The 23,689-nt window shown below is 32.4% G+C and overlaps 1 protein-coding gene across 2 annotated transcripts; it reads right to left on the reverse strand.

The window, feature by feature from the left end:
- Positions 1-949: 949 nt before the first annotated feature.
- On the reverse strand, positions 950-20,144 carry LOC111052861 (cilia- and flagella-associated protein 206). 2 transcript variants are annotated; one of them, XM_039425464.1, is made up of 13 exons: positions 19,578-19,638; positions 18,733-18,872; positions 17,674-17,854; positions 9,080-9,289; positions 7,286-7,444; positions 6,129-6,363; positions 5,362-5,491; positions 4,800-4,904; positions 4,025-4,180; positions 3,337-3,485; positions 2,738-2,836; positions 2,262-2,385; positions 950-1,753 (listed from the first exon to the last, which is right to left on the reverse strand). In XM_039425464.1, the coding sequence occupies exons 2-13, from the start codon at positions 18,847-18,849 to the stop codon at positions 1,529-1,531; spliced, it is 1,890 nt and encodes a 629-aa protein (XP_039281398.1). In that variant the 5' UTR covers positions 18,850-18,872; positions 19,578-19,638; the 3' UTR covers positions 950-1,528. The 2 variants fall into 2 exon arrangements, with proteins under 2 accessions (XP_039281398.1, XP_039281397.1); XM_039425463.1 differs by having other exon boundaries at positions 951-1,753; positions 19,623-20,144.
- Between the last annotated feature and the right edge of the window lie 3,545 nt (positions 20,145-23,689).

Below are 23,689 nucleotides of genomic sequence, written 5' to 3' on the forward strand. Positions count from 1 at the left end.
ACCACTAGACTGAAAACAATTCGCCATTCACAATCAGACCACTTCATGCATTGAAGCATGTGAAAAGTTTCACAAGAGTGGCCGTACCGTACTGAGATTTACGTACGATATACTGGTTCAACCAGTACACACATTAAAATGAGTGGAATTCTTCCAATAAAAACTGGAATTTGAATGAATCAAAATACACATCAGACTTGATATTTATATATTTTTTATATTTAAAAAACCCTATATATTTTGTAGCAGTTTTAATTATAATGGAAGCAGTTGTTAATATGAAATAGACTAACCAAGGATTAACAAATATGGAGCACAAATTATGACGTCAAAAAGTTATTTTTACTAAACGAACTGAAGCTTATAAGTCAGGATTAGTTTATTGCTTATAAACTAGATTCGTTGACAGTATTGGGCTAATTCACGTACACAGAGTCTGTGGATGAATTTCCCTCAAACTAAATAAGAAATATGATATATATACTTTTTTATTGCGAATGATGCCCACATGAGCTTTTTGCTTGTGCGTGGGTAATGGGAAGTGCGAGTGTGAATTATCAGATGAGCAAGCGTCCATGCCTATTCGATGGGATTCGGCGGGATTCGAACCCGCGACCGGCGACCACGTAGCACTAGCAGACTAAGTGCCGGTTGCACAACAGCTGGTTGAATTTTAAGCTTGATTAATTCCACGAGAACTAAGAACCAATCAGAGAAGATTTTTTATCAAATACGCATTCTCTGATTGGTTCTCGTGAAATTAATCACGCTTAAAATTTAACTGGGTGTTATAACCGGGCCTGAAGGGTGCAACGCCCGGCACACACACACATCGATTTTTGTTCGTACGATATTTTGCCGTGCATATGAATTCTATCACATTAATCGGAACTTGACAAACATTATCTGTTCAATCTAATAGGATTTATAAGGACGGCAAAATACCGTACGAACAAAAATCGATGTGTGTGTGCGGGGCTTAAGTCAACTCGGCTATCTAGCCGGCAATGATATGGATTTTTTATTAAATAAATATCAAAAAACAATTAGTAAAGCACTAAGCAATCCGTAAACCTTTGGAAGTAATGCAGCTTAAGAAGATAATAGAAAGATAATTTAAAATTCATACAATTACACTTTCCACCAAAAAACGAGTTGAACTGTAAATAGATATAATGAAGAGTTTGAGACACATAAGCAAGAGCTTGAGAAATATAAGAGTCGCAAGATTACTGGAAATTTCATTATACAAACGAAACGTTTTGCCATTTTTCTTTAAATTGAATATTTATTGAATGTTCTGCAATCATTAAAGTAGTTTTGGTCTATCAGCTACAGGCCTATGATTCAGTAAAATTCTCAAAATAATGATAATTTACTGTCCAATATTGATCTTAAACTTTGAAGACATAAATAAAAATTGATAGGCCTAAATTTTCATTTTTTCATCAATTCTCTGAAAATATGAAAATTTCTTGTCCCCAATTGATCGGCTTCATCAATTTCTTGTTTTATTCTTCATCTCCACTTATTCACTGATAGCTCTTGATGTCATCCTAATGATGTTCTCATCATACTCTTCGTCACCATTCAGGAAAAATCTGAAATTGTATAGTTTCGGCATGCTGGTGGAATTGTCTTTTCGAGTTTGAGTTGAAACATCTTTCATTTCATAAGTCTGCACTCCAACAGACGTTCTCTTATTACTGGCACCAGTCTGCGTGGAATGAGTTTGCATTTTCCTGATATTTGCCTGAAAATATAGAAATATAATATTTAGTGATAATTTTTACAAAACAATAATTTATTAGATCCTTATGGATTGCCATACAAAAACATGGGAAAGCGAAATGCGCCACACAATGTCAGTATGCCATTCTATTAATCTCATTAGTATCAACACTGACAACCCATATTCATTTATTTTCTTTGTGGATTGGTTTCTACGGTTTTGCAGATTTGACGTCTAGTGAGATCGGACTCCCCGTTTTATAATATTATATTCTGCTGTAATCTCTACAATAATATTATCTTCCTAATTATATTTGAATAAAGTTTTTCAATTAAACTTTCAATATAATTGTCACTCCATTATGGTTGAGAATTGGATAAATAAATTAATATGCAATAATTTAAAGAAATAACAATTTTGAATGTTCTGAGCAAATAAGATTTTATAGATCACATTGAGGCAAACATGAACTTAAATAAATGCAGAATTAAATCAAATAAAATAAAGGAAAAATGAATTCAGTAATTACCAGATGAATTGCTCTCCGTTTCAGGTCCCATACGTTCCAAGTATAATCCTTGTCATAGTAACATTCAAATGGAGCTGATGTTTGCATTTCAAAATCTTCTTTACCTTCAATTTGTGTTGGCAGGCTGGAATAAATTTTGGAATAGAATAATTATTCAAAAACTCATTATTTGAATGAGGATATTGAGATGAAATTTCACTCACACTATCTGATTGTCTCTAGTTTCAAAATAAGAAGATTGTAATCTAATAGAGAGATATATTTCATTGGAAGAAATTGTGATTTTCACTTATGAACTCCTTCATCATATCCTTGATTCAAATGCTCTTTTCCATTGATCAAAATTAAAATGCATAATAATGAATGTATATGGTAGAGAAAACTCGACTCATATTCTCTAGGTTCGTTGCAAGAATTTATTACTTATTACCAGAATGTATTCGAGATTTCAAGTTCATCTTATTCAATCAACTCACCTCTCTCTTTTTATTTTTTTGATTTTGACCGTTTGCAATCCAAACAATGGAATTAGTTCAGGATGTCTACAAATAACTTCCATTAAATCCGCGAGAAACCTGAAAATTTCAAACAAGCATCAGAAACTACGTTTAAATAATACAACTACAGTGCCGGTACCTAGTTATAACACATTGACGCACTCAATAGGCCTATCATCGAAATTTTCAGAAGAATAAAAGTCAAGCTACAGTTCAAGATCTTTCCTACTCCTTTTATCGGCGTTCTTTTTCAACCAAGTGAATCAAACAATCAAGAGGCAAGATGCCTGTGTATTACTTTGTATTTCTCTTGAAGTATAGTAAAAAAAATTTACTGTTATCATTAGCATTTGGAGATCTTTTAGTAACTAGATACAAAGAATAATTAATTTGCACCAGAATGGTGAAATCGACTTTGGAATACCCAATCCAATCCAAGTTTGAGATTTATTTTATTCCAATATTTGAGTTGAAAAAACGTTTCATGATATGCTTTTATTCCTCTAATAATTAACCCTTCATTCACTATAGTTAGTTTCTATGTTAATTTTGTCAATGTTGAGTCTTATTTTTCTTACATTTCAGGATCTTTGTCGAATTTGTAAGCAGCCCAGCATGAAGAAAATGCATAGTACTTTGAATTGTAACACAGAACCCCAATGCTCAAATTAGCAGGAGTGAGCAATCCATCAGAGTCCATCAATTTGTATGCACAGCAACTGAGAAACTGTCAAACAAAAAAGTGTACATTTCCAAGACATAATTCAATCCAGATAGAATACAATTTTCAAATGTGAATAGGCTATTACTTTGAGAATGGAATGAGGGTTAAATTGTGGAATAAAATAACATGATAATGAACTAATCAATCTTTTTAATTTAAGTTATTTAAAGTGCCAAGAAAATTTTTAATAATAATTATTCTGTCTAATCTCAAACATTCTTTGTGAGTTTGGTATAACCCTTGATATGAATACATGTATTTTAGGTAAATTGGTATACTGTGTCTATATCATGTAGCTAACTGAAAAAATAGTAAATTTCGTGGATACGGTATTTCTATTATTCACATTCAACTAGTACCACGATCTTATAGAATTATTGTTCATCTACAGTATCTCAAACAAAAATATATTTGATAAATGATAAATATTTCATCATAGTACTGATGAATTTCTAGTCATTCATTGAACAATAACTGCTTTTTCTGCATTAATCATTACAATATTGATATTTACACTTCAAATTGATACAATAATTACTCACTTCAATTTTTGGTAAACCAGTCTCGCTCATGTAAGGGACAACCTGACAATTATGTAATTTAGAAGAATCGATTGTATTCCAAACTTTCTTATCTAATAGCTCTTCGGTGGAACCTTTTTTGGTTGCTTCCTGCAAGTATTTTTCCTCGTCAAAGTCCTGGAAAAATAGAACATTCCATTGAACAATAGATTGATACATTTCTAAAATGTGACATTTTATTCCTAAATACTTTTTGTGTACGCCCTTTTCAAAAAAGGCTTTGGGTTTATCACCTGAATGATTTTTTTTCAAGGTAAGCTCAATTTGTATTGGTTATAATATTTTTTTTGAACTCCACATTGGAGAGAGAGAAGAGGACTACATCTGTATAAATCTTTCAATTATATTTTCAAACTCGGAAATATATTGATTCAATTAATCCAAATAAATCAATTGATTCCATGAGAGATAAATTTTATGATTGTTCAATAATTTTACTTCATTTCGTTTTTTTTATATGAATACTTCTTATAATCAATAAATTATTAATAATGCGCGATTGGATGCAATCATATTAGCACTCATAAGCTGATCTTGGCAAAATTGTATTGTGGATTGATAACAGTATTGTGAAGAGTAATTCAAGCAGACAATCACTAAGAGCAATAGAACCTTTTGATTTCCACAAAATCGAGACCTTTTTTTAAATAGGGTAATTTCCCCATTTCTTCCTTATAGATTTCTCATAATATATAATACAGTATTAAACAATCAAATAGACATAACAGGAACTCACTTTCAAAAAAGGTCTGAGAAAGTTGAGTATATTGTTGAAGTGATTGAGAATGATAACTTGATCTTGAAGAACGCACCACATTGTTGAGAGCTCCAAAAACCCTGGCTGAAACAAAAGTAATGAAGTTGGTCAAATGTAAGAAGACAATAATGTTTACATGAGACCACTATTCTTACATTTGAGGGGAAAAATTATATTTTGAACTAAAGATGGAATTTGTTATCTAGCTAAAAATATACAAATTCAACATAATATAACAAATCTGTTAAAAATTACTAAGAGGAGAGGAATATTCCTAATTTGAAATATGCAGTGTTCTTTATTTTTATAATCTCTTATCAGCCGAACATATATAAAATAAGCATACCACTAATCCTGGATTGGAACGACCTCGTTTGTTCCAGTTCAGAATTAGAGCTTGAAGAAATAATATTTAATTGAAGTTACATTTAAAAAAAAAAGTTATTTTGTCAATAATTCTGAATAAATATTTAATTGGGAAGATGGTGGATCAAATTATCACAGTATAGGCAATGTAGCAATTCTAAAGCTTGGTACTCACAAAAACAATTTCAGTTGGTATACAAGTTTTATGGCTGGTAATCTCAACAAGTTCTTTGATTTGCTGTTTCAGTCCTTTTTCGAATTCTTGTAAGCATGATTCACTGTTTTCCACCTCCTGGAGCACCTGTCTAAAGAAAACACATTACAGTAGGCCTACATGTCATAGACAAGAATAAGAGGGAAACTACCTACTCCAATGAAATTGAAAATACGGTACAGTATAGCCAACTCTATAACTCTACGTTCTTCTTCATAATTTATTAATTTTATCCGTCTCTTCTCTCATTCAACATAGAAACATTTCAAGCTATTCAACTTGAGCTTCTATAATTCTTCTACTCGTATATTGAGCATCAAATGTGTAATCAATGAAACTCTGAAAGAATAGAACATTCTCAAGAGGATTCCATATCATTTTGTAATTTCGTCTTCAATCGTAAACTCATTTTCCAACAGATGAAGTCTGACCAAAAGAGAGAAGTGAAGTGAGATACTTTTTTGATATCACAGCTAATTACTTACATGTTATTATAATTCAAGAATAATGATTTCCATTTTCTTATATTGGAAGAATTATTTTCAAATAACTGCTTCGATACCAGTATTAAACCAAAAAATAATTTATAAATAGATGATGGCGTATGAATGATGTAGTCTGGAATTATCAGTTTCTTGCAAACAGGCTTCTTTAATGGTGTCTCAACGATTTCCAGAGTTTTCAGATTTATGATGAATTCATATTCAATTCAACTGTTGTGAACAAACCTTAAACAAATGATCATCTGTCTTCTAGTCACAATGAAATCCTTGATAAAATCAACGCTTGGAAGAATGAAATCATCATTCGAAGAAATTTCACAATTCGACTCATCGTCTTCACTATTCGTCTGTGCAAGATGCATGATTCTTTCCAGCAACAGCAAACGTCTCTCGTTGTCTGCAATTTCTCTTAGAACTGCATCCTTCAAAGCAGTACAAGCTGGTTTCAGAATATTTGGTACTAAAATCAGTTGAATACAAACCATTGATAAGTCAATAGGCCAACATTTACATAAGCTTTATAGACATGAAGAGAGAGAAATGAAAAATGTTTTATTTTTTTGTTAATTTTGTCCATGATGCTTAACACGTAGTTTCTGTAATGGATATTTTTCAGAGAGACTTTTCGTAAAGCATTTTATTTCTTTCAATATTTGTATAAAATATTGCATTTTCAATTGTTTACTTGTATTATGTGTTAAGAGAGATTAATAAAAAATAAATAAATAAATTAACACTTAATAAAATTTAATTTGGTACTAATATCTACTATATAGGATAGTTTCGATTGATTTAAAATATATTTTATATTAAATTACAATAGGTTCATAATATAAAACTGTAATGAATTACAATCAGTGCATAAGAAATGTAATTCTACAAAAACTGGCTTCCTACATTATTCTTGAAATGATCATTTTTGTCATTTACTTATTCATTTTTTCATACATGGAATGAAAATTAATGTAGCGGAATGAAAAACAGACGCTAGCCCAAAGCGCCTATTTCAAATTTTATATTTGTTTCCTATTCTCTAATTTAATCATAGTAGAATAGTCCTAATGGAAATAGAATAACAATATATTGTTTGTAATTTGGAGGGCTATCAGGAGGATCTTGTTTGCATCCAATACAAGATGAAAATCAAATTTTGTCAGATACAGACTATATTTGTAAATTTAAATAACATAGGCAACTGTAAAAAATTGGAATAAACATGCTTCGTGAGTAGAAACTAATTGACGGTAGGAAATGTGCACCGTACTTGAATAATTGATGGATGCATTGAGGTTCTAGTTTCTGAAATAAATTATGTAGGCGACACCGATAAACAGTTAGAATCATATGCGAGAAACAAATTCCTATTAAATATTTCCACTTACAGTCGTCTATTCCCTCTGAATGATTGTGTGTGAAATGATTGAAAATTCGTATTCCAGCGACGATATGTGCAACATCTTCTATTTGTTTTATTTTATCCTCTTCATCAAGTGAAAGAAACCTCACGATTTCAGAAATTGGAAACACACTTGATAGTGCAACTGCAACAAAAAAAAAGAATAAAAAAATGTCTGCTTGATTTTTTCACAAACAACATAGTACTATAATTTTTTTCTTAATTTGATAATATTTTTCGCTGAGACTCCAGTCATATATGCTATGGCTTTTAGCGATAGCGCTTGTAATAAATTTTTGTGGGAAACAAATTTAAATGTGTCCCGAATATTTGGGGGAGCACAGGGATGGCGGTGGGCAAAATTTGGAAGATCTGGAGGTTTTCCCGTAGCCTCCAGTGTAGTATGCAACAGATTTAGTGTTCAGTTTTCACAGTGAACTCATAATTCTGGCTGAGACTTTTTCGTATTTGGGAAAACTTCAAATTTTCGATGAAAACTCAATTTCCCGGGTCGCCATTTGAATTTGATCGAAATCGAACTATGGATATAGGCTTATCTCCGGGAGCTGGACAAAAAAGCTTTTATCGAATTTTCTGTGCGAGGCTTATTCCAATGGGTTGAAAAAATTTGGGGGCCTCTAAGGGTGCCAGGGGGGTAAAATTTTCGTGATTTGGAGGTTTTCCCATAGCCTCCAGTGTGTTCTCCAACTGATTTCGAGGTTGGTTCTCCGAGACAATTAGCCGTATTGGCTGAGAATTTTTCGTATTTTTTTGTCTTCTGCAGCTTTAATATAATAAGATGTAGCCTGCATATAAATGCCCAGGAACCACAATTTTCTTTGAGAGGGCACTGAAGAAGCTTCAAGGATTGAGAAACAATATTTCCATTTCTTGAACTACTAAACTCTACTACAGTAGGCCTAATCCATAGAGAATAATCAATTTATTTTCTATTTGCAGTTCCATTTTTCTCTTTAATATCTCAGTTCATGTCATCAACTTCCTCATCGGAAGTTTTATAGGGTTGTACTATGAAATGTGTTTAAGATTGCTGCACAAGGTCTTCTGCTCATAATACTTCTAATAAATGTTATTTTAGTAATGAAACTAGTCTACTATTACTATAGTATATTCATCGAAGGGAGAGATAATACAATACAATGATAGTATATTTTTGCGTTTGATTTGAATATAAAAGTGATGACTCTCCATCTATTAATTGCTGGACGTGAATACCAGTTCACAATTGTTTCATTCACGTTGAATCATGTACTGTGATTGATCACTTCAGTATTCCTTTCCTACTCTCTTAACAATATAGAAATATAATAAAAATACATAATCTCAATTATAAAAATTTATAATTAAATAATTGAAAAATATATTTCCTTGACTTATAAAATATAATTGATTATTTTTGACAAGAATTAACAATCCATTAGATATAATAGAAATATCCATAAGATATACCGGTATCGGCTATCTTCTATAGAAGGCAGTGGCAAGGGCAACGCTGTTATGCATCCATCCTCCACTGCCATTATAACGTGGATCTTACTATAAGGACTACACTCTGTTCTGGGAGCAGAGTACATGTAAACAAGCATGCGCGTACGGGCCGGAGTAGATCGTGGAGCAGCAAGACCGTTTCACTTCACAATAATCTTGTGATAAGCTAATCAAATACTGACATTATAACGTGGAACTCACTAGTAAGCTACTATTATTATCAGTTTAAAAAAAAAATATTTAAAAATTTATAAATTAGTGTAGGTTTTACCTGTTGCTGACATGAGTATTGGCTTTTGTGTTGGATTTCCTAGCCCAGAGAGTAGTGTGATTGTGATCACAAGCTTGTGATACAATGCTTCAATGTCATCTTTTTCAAGTGATATTCTCTCCGACATCTTCACATGTCTGTCAGTTAACTCTGACAGTAGCGGCTGCGTCAGTTTCTGAATAGCATTTCTATGATCCATGACAATCTGATCTGAAAATAAGGTCCAGGAAGATGTTTCAGATCCTAACTCCTAAGAATTCATCTCTACTGTACAAATTATTCAAGAATATAATATAATGTGCCTTGTTGTTCAAGATCAAAATAGTTTCTTCTGAAGGTTTTCATCCTAACTAGAACTGTTGGTAATTACTGAATTTTAAGAAGCACTTCTTACACTCTTACAACAGTAGGTAGCCTACTTTAAAATTGTGAGAAGTGCTTCTTAAAGTTTATTGAAATATTATATGGTAGTAGCATAGTAGCTCGATTTTTTTATTCATACAGATAAACAAATTATTGTTTTTATTTCAGTGATGAATAATTTTACAACCTTTGTAAAATCAGTTTCCATGAATTCCTCACAGAGCTCACAATATGTTTTCCTCAAATAAAGGCTTCAAATTATAAAATTGAAGCCTATACAGTTATATAATGTTGGTACTGGTATTAAAACGGTATTTTGGAGTTGAAGTGTAGTTGATTGGTACCAGCTGTTGATAATGGTTCCTTAGAAGACCTATACAAATAATTATCACTCCCCTATCATTGAGAAACTATAACTGTTAAAAAAAATATTCACCTAATGAAAGAGAGTATATATTATATATTGTATAGTATTCATATTGCATTCATTAATTACTGAAGAATGAAAGAATAATTTACAATTTTTTGAATTTAGCTTAGCTTATATTCATCCTAAATGAAAGAATATGGAATTCTGTGTGATTCATCGTACATCGGCATATTTCCTGGACCATATATCGACATCTACAGCTATGAAAACATTGAATATTTTTCTTTGAAACACTGATATAACCTTTTTTTTAATTGAAAACTTTACTGATAGATATTACTACCAATTTATTGAGAAGAAAATATGTTTTCGGAATTATGAATGCTGCATGACTAAGCACATAGGAAGTCCGTATTGAGATGTAAATGAACATGTTGATTGTCAGATAAATATCATGATTCACCAAATAAATCAGTGTAACATGAGATACTTGGCGGTACGAAGTTCGCTGGGTAAGCTAGTTGTAAATTAAGTTCATTATTAATAGACAACGCTGAAAAAGACAGGCTCAATCACCAGAATACTAAATCTGTAGAACGTTTACCACGTAAAACACGTGGTAAGCTCGCGCTCTCAATCAACGCAAAATCAATTCGATCAGCTAATTGATGAAATTGTTTTAAGCTTTCCAATGATTACAACATATGTTAGAATATCATGTGTCAATTATCTCAGTTCCATATGGAGTTCACCTTACCATGAGCTTACTTAATAGGATCGGGTTTAGCCTTTTAGAAATAGTAGAAGAAGAAAGAAGAAGAAAAGAAGAAGAAGAAGAAGAAGAAGAAGACTAAGAAGAAGAGAAGAAGAAGAAGAAGAAGAAGAAGAAAAAGAAGAAGAAGAAGAAGAAGAGAAGAAGAAGAAGAAGAGAAGAAGAAGAAAGAAGAAGAAGAGAAGAAGAAGAAGAAAAGAAGAAGAAGAAGAAGAAGAAGAAGAAGAAGAAGAAGAAGAAGAAGAAGAAGAAGAAGAAGAAGAAATAGAAGAAGAAGAAGAGAAGAAGAAGAAGAAGAAGAAGAAGAAGAAGAAGAAGAGAAGAAGAAGAAGAAGAGAAAAAGAAGAAGAAAGAAGAAGAGAGAAGAAGAAGAAGAAGAAGAAGAGAAGAAGAAGAAGAAGCGAAAAGAAGAAGAAGAAGAAGAAGAAGAAGAAGAAGAAGAAAAGAAGAAGAAGAAGAAGAAGAGAAGAAGAAAAAGAAGAAGAAGAAGAAAAAGAAGAAGAAGAAGAAGAAGAAGAAAAGAAGAAGAAGAAGAAGAAAAGAAGAAGAAGAAGAAGAAGATAGATTATTATGTTGCTTTGGCCTGTGATCTGTATAAATGTCCTGTAACAACTAAAGGTGCGTCCACCATGCCGAACCGAACCTCGAACCGCGCAGCAAACCGTGCATTCCTCCGAACATCTTGCCTTTCAACGAACATGAGCATATGTTTCATAATGTAAAAATCAGCTGTTAATCATTCGCCGTACGTACTCCGAACCATTCGCCGTGCCGCTTGCCTCTGTTCTAACTGCTCGCCTCACCTCACTCCGAACGCTGAACTTTTCAGCCAATCAGAGCCCTCGATTACAATTCGCCGTGCAGCTCGCTCCACAATATTTTGGCTATCCATCACAAGTGGAAAACATGCGAACATGAATACAGAAGTATGGCCATTTTTTATTTGATTAAATTCATGTTTTGAAGAATTCATTGTTACGAATGATAAATTGATAGGAGCTTATAAATATTTTCTAATTCAAATAAAATAACTTCTGAAAAAAATAATGATTGGATAAATACCAATATTGATTATTGTTGACCAAGAACTCAGTACATCAACAATTCATTCAACCAATTCTGTATTGATAAAATTATAATCATTTTTTCTATTGATAATCAATTTCATCAACTAACTGAAAAAAGTACTTCAATTTCCATGAATTTATTAATAGAATTATATAAATCTAAAGTGTAGGTCATATCTAATTCACAAAGAGTTCGATTCTTGTTGGCAAGATAGATGTTATTCAATGCAGAAATCATTGTTATTTTACTAAAAGATAGGATAAATGAATAGTTCTCTTTCAGGGGGAGTTTTGACAACCCACAAAACTCATTTTTCATTTGAAGAAATAATATCAAAAAGGTGCATAGGACCTTACTTTTTTGTTCAGATGGCCAAAATACCCTTCATTTCAATATTAAAATATTCGACTGACTGTACAGTGAGTCAATCATTCTATCAAGGCTTGAATAATTTTGAAATTTTAATTAAATAAAAATGGTAGAGAATAATTATCATGTAGATATCAACACCTTTATTTATTTGAAGACATATCAACTGCATGCGTTTTCATATTGCCGATACAGCATTGATAAAACTGTAGACGTTTATTTAGCAGTCTCAAAAACTGTTCTAGCTGAAAAATAATAATACATGCCACGTGTAGGCTGTACATTGCATCAGGAAACGAAGTTCAAAACTATGGTTTTCCTGAACATATGTTTTGAGATAATTCTTTGATGCAGCTGTTTCACATTCACCATTATAAATTATAGGCTACAGAGTTTGTGGAAATAAAAATATTTTTTCAATACCAAAACAATACTATTATTTTATTAATAATATAATAATGATAATAATTAATTATTAAAACAATACTTTTATTATATCAATAATAATAATAATAATAATAATATTATTATTAACATATTTATCAATTATCAGATCAATATTATTAAGGTTGAGTGGAATCAGGTAGAAAGCAATAATAGAACAGATGTTCTTCTTTGAATTTCACATTTATTTCTTGTTTAAACAATTCAATTTCTTGAAGTTTGAGTTAAATTTTCATCATTAAACTGTCCCATTTCTATTTAATTTAATTAAGAAAGTTTCGATTAAGAAAGTTTACTTTGGATACAACTTTCAATAATTCGTCTTGTTATAATCAGAAAAACATATACCCTACGGTTTCCTTTCATCGATTTCTCAGAATCTGCTCCAATATTTCATTTATATTTCGTGGTTTATCTGCCAAGTTAGAAATTAATAAATTAGTATTGTGATCATCATAGGTATTCTCTTTTATATTTGAGCCTTGTTTCGAACTTCTTGTGTCTTCAAAATTTTCTGTTTCAACATCATGTATTTGAATGTCTGGAATATGATTTCTGGTATGAATGGAAGAATATGCACTCACAATTTTATGCAATGCTTTAGCATCAGTAAATCCATTTATGTTATGATATAAATGGAGAAAGAAAATTCCGATAAAAAGAGAAGATATCATTTTTACTTGAAATTAAAACGATCACTCTGGAATTACGGATATTATTGGATTGAATTTCTATCATATTATTGAATTTCTATCATATTATTTTGTTATTTCAAATGATTACAACTTATGTTAGAATATCACATGTCAATAAATAAATTATCTCATTTCCATATGGCACTCACCTTACCATGTTCATAACCTTACTTTATAGGATCCTTTTTCATCCTTTGAAACCCTTAGAGGCAAAACATCTCAAATCCGTTCTTAGTGCGCGTCTAACATGTTTGAAGAATATTTGTGCAAAGTTTCAAGTCTGTAGGACAATTAGTTTGTGTTGTAGTGTGATTTTACATCAAATTTTTCGATAATGCCCTCTTCTGGACCCCCCTGTGCTCCTGATCGAATTTTTTCTGCATAGATCTAATTTTTTCCGTATCTGAACAAAAAAGTTCCTCATGACTTTGCTGTGCAATGAGCGGTTAAAAAGTACAAAATTTTGGGGGGGCCCAGCTCCCTCAGGGGGGCAAATTTCTGAAAATCCTTTCTTAGTGGATGTTTTCAGGCTACCATAAACAATCGTGCAAAATTTCAAGTTTTTAGGCTCAGTAGTTTGGGCTGTGGTTTGATTTCAGTCTGTCGGGGCTTAGCCTTTTATAAATATAGAGAAGATTCATCGAAAGGAGAGACAATACGGTGATAATATATTTTTGCGTTTGGTTTGAATATAAAAGTGATGACTCTCCATCTATTAATTTTTGGACGTGTATACCAGTTCACAATTGTTTCATTCACGTCGAAACATGTACTGTGATGATCACTTCAGTATTCCTTTCCTACTATCTTATAACATTATTGTGAAGTGAATCGGTCTTGCTGCTCCACGATCTACTCCGGCCCGCACGCGCATGCTTATATTATTTACGTGTACTCTGCTCCCAGAACAGAGTGTAGTCTTTATAGTAAGATACACGTTATAATGTCAGTGGAGGATGGTAGCATAACAGCGTTGCCCTTGCCACTGCCTTCTATAGAGGATAGCCGATACCGGTATATCTTATAGATATTTATATTATATCTAATGGATTGTTAATTCTTGTCAAAAATAATCAATTATATTTTATAAGTCAAGGAAATATATTTTTCAATTATTTAATTATAAATTTCATAATTGAGATTATGTATTTTTATTATAATTCTATATTGTTAAGAAACGATCTGGCAACGTTGCGGAGCTAGAAAAGAATAGCGCTATCTGCTTTGTCAAATGATAGACAACGATAACAGCACCAATGATAATCAAATACTGACATTACTACGTGGAACTCACTAGTAGGCTACTATTATTATCAGTTTTAAAAAAAATATATTTAAAAAAAAATATGGTGTGGCGCACTCACACAACTTCCTTGCCGTTATGAGAATTGATCACCTGACGCTAGTGTTCTCGCGCATCTCAAGTCTACTTATAAACAAAGATCTGAGCCAGCTGGTGACAGGACAATAACGCTGGAGACATACGAGGTCTGCTATCTCTCCATAGTGAATGATTTAATAGAATCAACAGTTGTCAACAGTTTGCAATTGAGGAGCTATATAGAATAGGGGCGTAAACCAAGTTCTTCCCTTTTTCCGTTAAATGTTTTTTTGAAATCTACGTAGTTTAGTTGGTATACCTGCAAAGTTTCACTCTAATATCTTCTTTCTCGAGATCATGACATTGATTTTTAGGAGGTTATGTTTGTCAGCAGTTCTCGTTTCCACAGTATGTGATCAGAGCTTTCAGCTTGAGCTGGGTTTACACCAAAGTTATTAACAAAATGTTAATAACTTAATCCTTATAGATTATATTAGATCAAACATAACTTATCATACATATGATAAGCATATGTGTTTGTCATGTTCCGTTCAATCTAATAGAATCTATAAGGATTAAGTATTAAAATTTTGTTAATAACTTTGGTGTAAACCCAGCTAAAAGCTGGATTGGTTGTAAACAGAAATGCTTCATGATTATTATGCTCGAAAACGTTATACTTTGCTTTTGAAATATTAGAATTAACTTTGAGTAATAGAAAGTATTGGAACTTGATTATTTTTATTCTATTAAACCTACGTCTTTACCCATATCTGAGTGATGACCAAAAGGCATATTTTGACAATATATTTGCAAAGTCTCAGGCAGCTACCACTTAAGTTATATATTAAAATGTATATAACTTTTTCAAAATAAAATGTATAATGCATTTTATATTAAAATGTATATCACTATCTCATAAAGGCCTATTTCGACCAAATTTGCAAAGTCCAGCAGACTACTACCATTTAGGTAGTTATAACTTTTCTGTTTGTTATCATTTATTTTTTAAAAATAAATTCAATAAATATCATCATTATTAAGTTTTTATTTATTAATTATTCATTCAATTTTTTTTTATCATTCCACAGCTGAAACATGATGCAAAGTCTCAAATGACTGAAACTGCCCTTCTTCCATTCAATGTGACTTGAACGGAAAAAGGGCAGTATTGAGCTGTTGAATGGAATAAGGGCAGTTACAAGCATATTTTAAACATTCAATATAGATTAACTGTAGCGATATACTTTGAATTTTTATATTCCACTCTATTCATAAAATATCAAACTACCATATAATACAATTTACAAATATTTAGAAAAAACCTCTCTATTTTGAAACTAGTTGAAAACTTCAAGGCCCATTTTCACGAAATCTCAATTTCTGGGTTACGCCCCTATTCCATTCAACTCCTCAATTGGATAATCACATTTTCTCGAATTTCGAGCTCATTTTCAGTTTAGGTGAAAATATTGCTTGACATTAATTGTAGAGATTTTCATGCTTAATCTTTTCCACTCGAAATGTTTTGTTTAAATTGTATCTGAAGCCTGATAATTGGGAATCTGAAATCAAAATTTGCATAGATGGGGCGGAGCTCCTGAAATTTTTACAGATATGGGCCTTGTGGCAGTTGATAGAGCTTATCAATAACTATTTTAGCTATGAATTTAATCACAATTGTTTCATTCACGTTGAATCATGTACTGTGATTGATCACTTCAGTATTCCTTTCCTACTCTCTTAACAATATAGAAATATTATAAAAATACATAATCTCAATTATAAAAATTTATAATTAAATAATTGAAAAATATATTTCCTTGACTTATAAAATATAATTGATTATTTTTGACAAGAATTAACAATCCATTAGATATAATAGAAATATCCATAAGATATACCGGTATCGGCTATCTTCTATAGAAGGCAGTGGCAAGGGCAACGCTGTTATGCATCCATCCTCCACTGCCATTATAACGTGGATCTTACTATAAGGACTACACTCTGTTCTGGGAGCAGAGTACATGTAAACAAGCATGCGCGTACGGGCCGGAGTAGATCGTGGAGCAGCAAGACCATTTCACTTCACAATAATCTTGTGATAAGCTAATCAAATACTGACATTATAACGTGGAACTCACTAGTAAGCTACTATTATTATCAGTTTAAAAAAAAATATTTAAAAATTTATAAATTAGTGTAGGTTTTACCTGTTGCTGACATGAGTATTGGCTTTTGTGTTGGATTTCCTAGCCCAGAGAGTAGTGTGATTGTGATCACAAGCTTGTGATACAATGCTTCAATGTCATCTTTTTCAAGTGATATTCTCTCCGACATCTTCACATGTCTGTCAGTTAACTCAGACAGTAGCGGCTGCGTCAGTTTCTGAATAGCATTTCTGTGATCCATGACAATCTGATCTGAAAATAAGGTCCAGGAAGATGTTTCAGATCCTAACTCCTAAGAATTCATCTCTACTGTACAAATTATTCAAGAATATAATATAATGTGCCTTATTGTTCAAGATCAAAATAGTTTCTTCTAAGGTTTCCATCCTAACTAGAACTGTTGGTAATTACTGAATTTTAAGAAGTACTTCTTACACTCTTACAAACAGTAGGTAGCCTACTTTAAAATTGTGAGAAGTGCTTCTTAAAGTTTATTGAAATATTATATGGTAGTAGCATAGTAGCTCGATTTTTTTATTCATACAGATAAACAAATTATTGTTTTTATTTCAGTGATGAATAATTTTACAACCTTTGTAAAATCAGTTTCCATGAATTCCTCACAGAGCTCACAATATGTTTTTCCTCAAATAAAGGCTTCAAATTATAAAATTGAAGCCTATACAGTTATATAATGTTGAAATTGTTATTATATAAGATAATATTGTCAAACAAAAGTAACTCTCAAGAAAGATAAATCCATGTTATCAGATTTCTGAATGCAATATTGTAGTTCTAAATCATACTGAAAACTATGTTGATTCAACGTTAATCTACAAACAATAGTTCACTTCTATAATAGCCAATGAGCAATATCATAGCAGTTACTCGACAGGCCGGTAAATTCTACAATCATGATATAGGTGGCACCTCGAAAATGTAGTATTATGCAGTTTATCTCAATTTGGCTGTACAGTCTACATTATTTCATTTTCATAACTAGATGTTATGAATATCTCACGTTTTGATGACAGTTGTGTTTTCAAGTGGGTCTGCAGTTTCATGGTGAGAAGCGGAGGTGAGTCAGTTTGACAGAGGGTTTCCACACATAAAGCCAGCAATTTGATTTCGGGGTTGTTATATTCAGTGGCCGACTCTGCCACCTCATGCTGGTAGTCGATGTGGTTCATCATCACTCTCACCTGTAACTCTCAATATCAAGTCATGGATGCATTTTGAAAAAATATTTCAAATAGATCTATTGTTTTAGTCTGAGTGGAACAAATTGAATCTAATAGGCTCTACTGCTTCAATTTGACAAATATTTGAACAATAATCATAATAAGTCATCTACCTTATGTCGATCAGGATCACAATGAATTGAGTTTACTAGAAAACCAGGTGGCTCCAAAAATACAAGTCTCAAAAATACAATATATGACAATTCTCACTAAATATTTGTAATATGCATACTGAGTAATTCATGTCAAGGAACAGGAACATTTTCAATTAAAAAAAAACTTTTGAAGTGAAAACTTTTAATTTTTAGCGGCGATGACTTTTATACCTGTAACTTAGTAGTTGGTCATCTTCAGACTGAGGAAGCTGATACTTTATCCGGTCAGATGAAGAGTCAGTTTCCTCAGTATAAAGATGACCCACTACTACAGGTATAAAAGTCATCACCGCTAAAATTTAAAAGTTTCCACTTCAAAAGTAATTTTAAATTCTAAGTTGAAATTAATAGTGAGAAAGAATAATAAAAAACATTCAAAGAGCATTTTATCAATCAAAATTGAAAATCATTCTACATTTTCATAATATAAAAAATGGAATTTTCTATTCACATTGTATTATTTAATTATGTGAGCTTACTAACATGATGAAAAAGCGTTCCCTTATTAATATTATTAAAAATCCCACTTCCTGAGTATAGCAGTCAAGAAAATGTAAACATAATTTAAAACTATAATATCAGTATTTCCTTCTTGAAGAGCTATACAAATACCGTACATTAATTTTTTCTCAAAATACAAAAATTTGCAATAAATAGAATGAAGTATTTTACAACAATACAAACCACATGAGATGCAAGAGTCTCTGTAGTTGCACATCCATTTTTCGAACATTCTTTCATTACTTTTGAAACAAAGTTATCAAAATATTCAATTTTATGAAAATTAGAATTTTGATTCATTTTAGACTATTTGGTTGGCGTTCCTGAAAAATAGTTTGAAATTATTTACAAAATTAAGAATTTGAATCATACAAAAAATAATTAACAGCCTATGTGTGGTATGATATAAATACCACTCCAGAGGTACCTATTTTACTAATATTAATACCATACTACAATAATTAATATCATAAATAGAACTTGTAATGGTTTTACCAAGTTTCATTTATATGAATTTACTACTCATCGTCTCTGTAGTATTGTGCAGTAGTTTCATAGTGAATATTATTATACTTTTTTTGTAATTTTACATTTTACATAATGCGTGACAAACTATAGTTACATATTGTGTTATGAAAGCAATCATTGGGAGAAATCCTGTTTGCTACTGTTTCGATAAATGAATGAATAAATGTAATTATTTCTTCCTGCACTGTCAATTTTAATTTATTCATTTTTATCGATATAGGTGTAACTATAACGGAATAATAGTGTCTACATCTATTTACACTTGATTTTTTTTATAAGTACCTATGTAGCCTATAATAATTATAATAATGTATAATTATAATTGTTTAATCAATTTGTTTCATGAGTTGCAGTCCATTTGCAATGAAAGTTCCTCTTCCTAAATATTAATTACGGTAGTAGGTTAAAAGAAAGAACCATAAATCATAGATAAATCAAATTTTATAACATAGTTATTAAATTCCATTTTGGAAATAATCAAAACTTTATGAGGTACAAACCTTAATTTAAATAATTATTCTAATCTCATCAATAACCTCACTTACCCACAGCCAACGCAGTAGTGGAAGGATTGCCAAACAGTTTACTGGTTGATACCTTGTTGGCATGGTTACTTCCTAATACAGTCCCTGCTTGCAGGAGCTCTAATTATACAGAGTGTCCTGTAAATCTCTAAACATACTTATGGGAGTAACTCTCTGTTGAATTATCTATTCAAAGTACTTTTGACACAATAAAAAACTATTGTAATTGTAATATTCTTGCAAGATGCATTTCATAATGAGACTGTAGAAATAAGTTGGCCAATTAAGTAATAATTTTTAATATCGGGGCACCGAGCTCCAATCGTTATTTTTATTTATTGATAAACAAAACACAATTATTCTCTAAAATGATCTTGTTTTATATTTTACAGCTGGCTATTAATACGTCAGCTTTTGAATTACGGGGATGCGATATTTTGATTTTCTACAGAATCACTCGCTCACTTTTTACTATCCACAGACGACGAAAGTCTCAGCTGTTTCAGCCAAGGATGAATTATCCTTTTAATGTCGTTCAGCGAGTTTTCCCAAGGATGAGACCTAGTGCAATTGAATTTTTATATTATCATAAACCTTCTATTTTCCAAATTTCGTAAAAATCGTTAGAGCCGTTTTCAAGGTCCGTTGAACATAAATAACCAGATATAAAAATATAAACAGATAAACAGAAATTGCTCGCTTAATATAATAGGATTAAACTAGAAAGGTACTGTGTGAGTTAAATCATGGTCAATGACATGCAACTATAGCGAAGAATTTAAAACAAAATTGTATCTGTAAAATTCTTTGAATTTATTGTAGAATTACGGTACAAATTTGTTCAATTATTTTACTGGAATTATTATTCTAAGAATTGAATTCTATATTAATTATTTTATTTTTTTTCTATTGGTCAATACTATAGCCATCTAGTCTAAAGTCTAATGAGCTAATTTTTTCTATCCTAAATTACTACTTGAAAAATTGAACAGTGAATTTCTCATTAGAAACTCTTACTGCTATTGTTTAATTAATATGTACACTTAATGACTGCACTATAGAAGCTAGATTCACTCAATCACTGCTCTGCTCTTTCACTGGACACTACTTGAACAAGCACTACACTAGTTCAAACGGTTTCCTCCTTTTGAGCCTCCGCACCAACCCTCCATTGTCTAGCAGCTGGATCGCCTCGACGTTGTCATGTTGGTGCAGTCGCCCCTCGTGCCTCTCCGCATGCCTCTGGATCTCGGTGGACACCAGATCGACGTGAAGGTCTCTATGAAGATCGCTGTTCCTGACATACCAAGGAGCATCCACAATGTTCCTTAGCACTTTGTTTTGAAAACGTTGAATGACATTGATGTTGCTGTCTTTGGTACACCCCCAAAGTTGTATACCATACGTCCATACTGGCTTTAATATCTGTTTGTACAGAAGTACTTTGTTTCGGATTGAAAGGACAGAGTTTCTTCCGATCAGCCAATACAGCTTCTTATATTTGATTCCAAGCTCTTCTCTCTTCTTCTTGACATGGGCCTTCCAGCGAAGCTTTGCGTCCAAGGTCATACCTAGATACTTGGCATCATTAGCATATGGTACAACTTGGTTGTTGATAGTTATTGGTATGGGCAGGTCCTTCTTATTGGTAAAATTGATGTGAATCGACTTTGTTTCATTCAATTTCATTCTCCACTTTCTAGTCCAATCTTGAATTTTGTTGATGGATCTCTGTAGTTTCTCTGTTGCAATATGTATATTACTGTCTACTGATAATATGGCTGTGTCGTCTGCAAATGTTGCTGTAGTATTCTCATCAAGGCTGGGAATATCGCTGGTATAGAGTAGGTAAAGAACTGGTCCCAGAACACTGCCTTGAGGAACTCCTGCTTTAATTTCCTTCAAATCAGAATATGAACTTTCATGCCTGACCCTAAAGTATCTGTCAGTGAGATAGGATTGTAATATATCTGTATATTGCTTTGGTAGCACTTTTTTGAGCTTGAAAATGAGACCTTCATGCCATACTTTATCAAAAGCTTGCCCTATATCAAGGAAAGCTGCTGAACAAACTTTTTTCTCTTCTAAGCACTTCTCTATTACATTTATAATCCGATGCACTTGATCTATTGTTGAGTGTTTCACTCTGAAGCCAAATTGGTGATTTGGAATTATGTGCTGTCTCTCAATTATTGGTTTTAGCCTACTAAGTAAAATCCTTTCAAACAACTTGGATAGGACCGGTAACAATGATATTGGCCTATATGATGATACTTCATGTGGCTCTTTACCTGGCTTCAGTAGCATTATAACCTCTGCTACTTTCCATATTCCTGGTACGAATTTTAGTCTGAAAGAAGCATTCAAAATGTTTGTTAATTTCACTATTGCTTTCCTTGGTAGGTGTTTGAGGACTGAGCCGGTTATCATGTCAAATCCAGGGGTTTTTTGTTATTCAGATTTCTTATTTCTCTTTTCACTTCTTCTACTGTGACACGCATTATTTCTTGATTCGGCTGTAAGATATTCTCATCCGCTTCTAAAGTTTCGTCTTCACCTGAGTTGATTGGCTGGAAAACGTTTACAAGATGATCCGCAAATGTCTGTGCCTTTTCATCACTACTCCTTGCCCATTGTCTGTCCTGCTTTCTGAGAGGAGGAGATTGTTGAATGGTTCGTTTTATTTTTTTAGCTGCCTTCCAGAGTGAGTAGTCCGTGCTGCATTCTGCTGTCAAGTTTCTCAAGTAACTATTAATTGATTCTTCCTTGATACATTGAATCTCTCTCCTTAGTTCTTGAGTTAAATTGTTCAAAACTCTTTTGTCTTGGGGGGAACGTGATTGCTGCCATCTCCTTCTAGCTCTTCGTTTTTCAACAATCAATTCTCTGATTTCCGCAGGGTAATTATTTCCAGTGGTTCTTCTTCTGATTTGTGGGGTATTACACCATGCTGCCTGTTGGATATCAGTCACAAACTTCTCCAACTCCCGATCAATATGTTCTTCGTTCCTTAATGGTGAGTTCAATTCTATTCTTTCCTCCAGCATCTGTTGGAAGCCATCCCAATCAGTGCGGCTATTTGCTAACGCTGGACAAGTATTTTCCTTCCGTAGAATTGAATCACTCAGAGTCATAATGATGGGTGAGTGGTCGGAATTAAGGTCGAAACTATCCTCTAAATGCAAATAATTAACTGATATATTTTTTGTCAGGAAGAAATCTATGAGATCTGGGATTTTCCTCGTATCGGTGGGCCAGTAGGTTGGTTTACCAGTTGAAAGAGCTTCGCACCTCATCTCTTTCATTGCTTCGAAGAGCTGTCTTCCCTTGTGAGTTGTTAAGCGCGATCCCCAATGCACGTGCTTTGCATTGAAATCACCACCAAGAATGAATTTTTCTCCTAACATATCAAGCAATGTCGAATACTCCTCTCTTCTGATGGAATATCTGGGAGGACAGTAAATAGCTGCAACAACAAAGTTATAATTTACTGCTTGAACTGCTACACCTATCAATTGAATTCTATCACTTTCATGTTTCACTTCTTCATGATGTTGTAGATTGTCTCTGATAATGATGGCACTCCCACCCCTCGCGACATTGCTGGGATGTAAAGCATGATAGATCTTAAAGCCTTTGAATTTGATAAACGATTGATTTGTAAAGTGAGTTTCAGATATAAGACATATATCTATTTTTTCTATGTCTAGAACTGCTTCTAACTCCTGTTGCCGTTGTAACAATCCATTCGCGTTCCATTCCATTATTTTTAGTGAATGAATCATTTGAATTTCAGTAGTCTACTCTGTTCTAACTTCTGAAATTTAGATTGTAGTGAGGTGATTATTTGCTCTTGTCTATCCAGTTTTGCCAAGATTAGCTGCAAAATATTATTGGTGCCTTCTTCTACTTCACTTTTTGGCTCTTCCAATTTCGATCTATTTTCTTTTGAGACAATCTGGGCGAAAGTCAATTTCTTAACTGCACTACCATTGTTTAGATTGTGAGCTTCTGTATTTTCCGTGATTCTTGGTGGGATATTTTGAATGATTTTCTTTCGTGAATCTGCAATAGTTTTTGTTTTAGTA

This window comes from Nilaparvata lugens, chromosome 1 (assembly GCF_014356525.2).
Source record: "Nilaparvata lugens isolate BPH chromosome 1, ASM1435652v1, whole genome shotgun sequence".
NCBI classification, from domain to species: Eukaryota; Metazoa; Arthropoda; class Insecta; order Hemiptera; family Delphacidae; genus Nilaparvata; species Nilaparvata lugens.

Bases quoted from the DNA above. Each gene is read 5' to 3' on its own strand.
- LOC111052861 (XM_039425464.1), bottom strand. From the start codon at position 18,849: ATGAATCAAAATTCTAATTTTCATAAAATTGAATATTTTGATAACTTT. The intron at 17,855-18,732 runs GTTTGTATTGTT...TGAGAGTTACAG, and splicing joins AGACTCTTGCATCTCATGTG to GTGAGAGTGATGATGAACCA. The intron at 9,290-17,673 runs GTGAGATATTCA...CCTTATTTTCAG, and splicing joins AACACAACTGTCATCAAAAC to ATCAGATTGTCATGGATCAT.